At 41.2% G+C, this 4,417-nt stretch overlaps 1 protein-coding gene across 1 annotated transcript; it reads right to left on the bottom strand.

Moving 5' to 3' along the window:
* Positions 1-389: 389 nt before the first annotated feature.
* On the bottom strand, positions 390-3,995 carry LOC111238686 (motor neuron and pancreas homeobox protein 1-like). Its single transcript, XM_022768321.1, has 3 exons — positions 3,566-3,995; positions 2,009-2,169; positions 390-809 (listed from the first exon to the last, which is right to left on the bottom strand). Exons 1-3 carry the CDS (start codon positions 3,993-3,995, stop codon positions 390-392), a joined length of 1,011 nt encoding a protein of 336 aa, XP_022624042.1.
* Positions 3,996-4,417: the final 422 nt, after the last annotated feature.

The following is a 4,417-nucleotide window of genomic DNA, read 5'->3' as shown; positions in this document are numbered from 1 at the left end:
TTCTCTGAGTGGAGCTCCAGCTGTCAGTGGATGGAGCGAAGACAAGGTGACTGGCAGTTACTCACGAAAACAGCTAAAATTTAGGGAGGAGATGAGCACCTTTTTTTCAGCATGCTATGAAATGTGCAGTACTAAGGGATGGATCTATTCACAGACAGTTTATACAGTATATTTGTGTCATAGTCCTGTGTATGTTTGGAAGCTGTGTGAATAATTAGTGATTCCAACAAATGTCCTCATTGGAACACATAAACATTCACAGAGCAGACTGGACAAAGACCATTAGGCTTGGAAATGTGTCTTCTCTAGTATCCACAAACACAGATATGTCCCAGTGTAATGTCTCTGTAACAAACAGGAAATCAAACCAGCAAATTCTGGGTGTCTTCTCACAGTCCTGCCCCAATCTTCCTGTCACCTCCTCCTACTTGCACCCCCTCCAGCTCCTCATCAGAGAAAGGGCTGTGGGGGTTGTAGCCAACATCAGTGCCACGCTGCAAGAAGTCCGTGGATCGTGGCATCCCAACACTGTTTCCTATTGCAACAGGAAAACCATGCCGGGCTTCCTCCTCCTCTTCCTCCTCCTCCTCCTCCTCGTCCTCTTCCTCCTCTTCCCCATCCTCCATGTCAAGATCTATCCCTCCATCATCCGGATTCACAGCTCGTCTGCTCTCATCAGTTTTGTCGGAGGCTGTTTTTCCTCCACTGCGTAGCCGCTCTGCCTCAGACTGGGCCGACGCGGTGGCCTGCTCCTTCGCCTTGCGGCTGCGTTTCCACTTCATCCTTCGATTTTGGAACCAGATCTTGACCTGCCGAGAGATCAAAGAGCAAAAGAAAATTAGTTCAGAAGAGACATTAAGGAAATACACCCCAGAGTTTTTCTGAACAGATTTAAACATATTTTTGTTAGTACATCAAGTCATTCTAAAAACTGCTAGTATGTTTATTTCTTTTATGTAATGTCTCTGTGAAGGCCAGTCCTGAAAGAGAGATCCCTCCTCAGTTGCTCTCCCTGAGGTTTCTAACATTTTTTTATACCAGTTTTCCTAATGCTGTTCCTGTCATTCTGGACTATATAGCACAAATAAAATTGACTTGATTTAAATATACATTTATCCGATATCAAAAATTTCCTAACTACATTTCCCATTGAAATGCAGAAAGAGCATGCACATAATGTGTTTTCTTGATCCAATTCAAGTAAAAGTGAAGAACCTCCAACTCAAAAATAACATATAGTTCATAAAAAGCAATTATTTTTTATTCTTTCACCTTCTTTCTCACCTTTATCTTTCAGGATGAATGCTCACACACTGCATCAACTGTGGTAATAACACCATAAACCATATTTTAAAACAATACAATATGTGAATTGTTTGGTTTGTGCTGTGGACTTGGAAGAATGTGCCAGTATTTATAATCTAATATAATTCATCAATGCTTCAGTGAGATACAAAGTGGTTTCCCAGAATGAAGGAATTATTTTTTATTTAACATTTAACAATGCAGTGGCATTACAAATTACCAATGGATTGGTCCTAAGTATTTTTGTGGTTTTAAACAGCTTATTTTAAGGTGGTATTTCAGTGGTTTTTAGGATGAAATATTTTTACATGACTATATCATATCTCTGTTTAATTCTGATTTTGTGGCATATATTGCATTATTGATCTTATTTGTCTGTGGAAAGGGAGAGTTTTGATTTCAGTTGGCTTTCCTGATTAAATAAAAAAAAAACTAATGATGAAACTAAATAAATTAAAATATCTGTTACCCGCATGAGTTATCAGAAGATGTAACTGGTCTTAGTTACAGAAGTATAAGTCTGTTAAATTCCAGTTATCTAGTTGGATGAAGGTGCTGTGGCTTGCCTGTAGCTTTGGGCGAATACCTTTCGGAGAACACATTACTCATTGGTTTCTCACCTGATTCTTGTTTCTGTGATAAACTTTTTTTTCTTACCTTGGAATGAACCTGTCGGCTTTTGAAGTGAACAAGTGTGTCTTACCTGTGTTTCAGTCAGCATGAGTGAGGTGGCCACTTCAAAGCGTTTGGGTCTGGACAGGTACTTGTTGAGTTTGAACTGGTTCTCCAGCTCCAGGAGCTGCTGACTGGTGAAGGCGGTGCGAGGCCTCCGGCACTTCCCCAACAGACCGGACTGAGGGCCCGCTGGAGGAGGAAGAGCAGAGTTATCAGTCTGTTTTGGCTGTGGTTTCATGTCAGTAGTTATTTACACTTATTTCATGACAACTTACCTCTTATTTGATATTAGCCACCAGAGCTTCATTAATTCATTTGGTTTTAAAATTAATACTCATGTTTGAATAATTTGAATGTTTTTGTGTCTCTGAATATATATTTTATAATAATTCAACATATTTGGAAATATTTGGCCTTTATTGAAGATTCTGGTCTGAAATGAATCTGAAATATTTGAGCAGACACTGCCAATAGTCTTCTTTATATAATACCAAGGACATAGGAAGTTCAATATAATTTTGTGGGTGGGAACATGCACATATGCCCGCACTCTCTGGCCATCATTAACTATAACAGCTTTACTCCAGTTTATTGTTGACGGGGGGGAAACAGCAGAAGCGGGCGCAGAGGCCATAAAAACACAGGCATGCCATTAACTTAATGAAAATTCAATGAAGGCTTTTGGGATTTTATTGATGAACTACAGAACGTTTTAGGTGTTTGTTTATAGTTTCTTCGTCACACAAAGACAATTTCCATCGGGTTGGCGTTTATAGAGAAATGAATGGGCCAAAATTAAAATATGGCACACAGAGAAGAAGCGAACCGAACCCATCGTAGGCTACTGTACGGGACGATGTAGGGCTGTTATTAATACTAAATATATGAAGATCTACGGCGTTACCTTGAATAAAATATTATCTAGGCTACAGATCGTGGCATTGAAAGCGTGCTTTCAGACAGGTTGTAAATTATAATTACACTGTGCAATTTATTGCGACGTAGCCTAGTGCTTTTTCAGCTTGAATCAAGAAATCCAAAAGGCTTAGACTGTCCGTGTTTGATTTTAGAAATTATATTAAATTAAACGAAGCAAAAGGAAAAATCATGTGTATCAGAGAATCAGTGAAATACTGGTATAGCTTCGCCTCTTCTGAAAATTAAAACAAGGAAACAAACAATAAATTCAAAACTAAAACTAAAAAACAAATTAACAGAATTATCTGTTTGGTCTATTTCATTATTATTATTATTATTATTATTATTATTATTATTATTATTATTGTTGTTGTTGTTGTTGTTGTTGTTGTTGTTATTATTATCATTATTATTCAAATGATTGTGACACGATCACTAAACAACAAAAATAATAACAATAACAGAAACATTGTCACTTTTTTTCAATGAGTTTGCAATACCTCAGTTCTCTGATGAAATCCTGCACCTTCCCGTAAACACTGATGATGGAAAACGGTTCATGCAGGTGCACATGTGACAGTCAGTCTTATATTTTTTTTGCAACTGCCAGTTCGCTCTTTTTTAGACTCTTTGAGTTTTGAATTTGCAAAATAATCATCATACTTACAGCTGTAATCTGGCAGTCGTGGCATCATGATCCCAGCGCGGATCCAGTGTTCCAGGGGAAGAGATCCCGCCATGGCAGCCTTCAGGTGCTCCGGGTAGGTCTGCGTTAGCTGTGTGAAACCGGTGTAAGCGAACGCGGGGTGCTGGCCACCCAACGCCGATAATGGGTACATGGGTGCAGGATACATGCCGGGAATCGCCCCCTGGGGCAGTGAAGCAAGTCCTGGATGCGGGAGATTGAGGACACCCGGTTTGGGGATTATTCCGGTCTGAAGATGGGAGGCCCGCGGAGACGGGGTGTCCGCACGGCGGCATGAGACCGGGCTGCCCGCGGGACTGTCGCTACTGAGACCGGGGGAGAGGTCGCGGCTCCCCCGGTTGGTCTCGTCAGCGAGCAGAGCGTCAATCCTGAAGTTCTTCGATTTCTCCATGACGCCGTCTCTCGGGAGGACTGCAGAGTCTTAAAGAAACAAACGGGTCAAGCTGGGCTGGTGCGCACCTGTGCCGTGCGTCTGCGCGCAGACAACAGAAACTCTTCCACTCACACACTCATATGTTTTCCTTATCTTTTCATAAAAGTTCAGGCTGGGCGGATCGACTCAAGCTATATGCTGTTCAGAAATGAACATGATCAACTTGTGAGGACTAATCTTGAGAAAAACTTGCTTCTCGACAGACGGACTCTAAATTATTGACGTTTTCACGTGCATCCCTGCATCTATTTCCTTGAACTGTAGCCTACCTACACATGTCACATTTGCGTCCCCCCCTGCTGTTTAATACCAACTTCACAAACCACAGAGGTATGTGTTTTGCACCATCAGCCGTCCTTCTCCACCCCTGCGGGCCGCTG

Source organism: Seriola dumerili, unplaced genomic scaffold (genome assembly GCF_002260705.1).
Source record: "Seriola dumerili isolate Sdu_G_001 unplaced genomic scaffold, Sdu_1.0 BDQW01001449.1, whole genome shotgun sequence".
In the NCBI taxonomy this organism is placed as follows: Eukaryota; Metazoa; Chordata; class Actinopteri; order Carangiformes; family Carangidae; genus Seriola; species Seriola dumerili.
The sequence above is the reverse complement of the archived record's forward strand: the minus strand, read 5'-3'. Positions and strand labels throughout refer to the sequence as shown.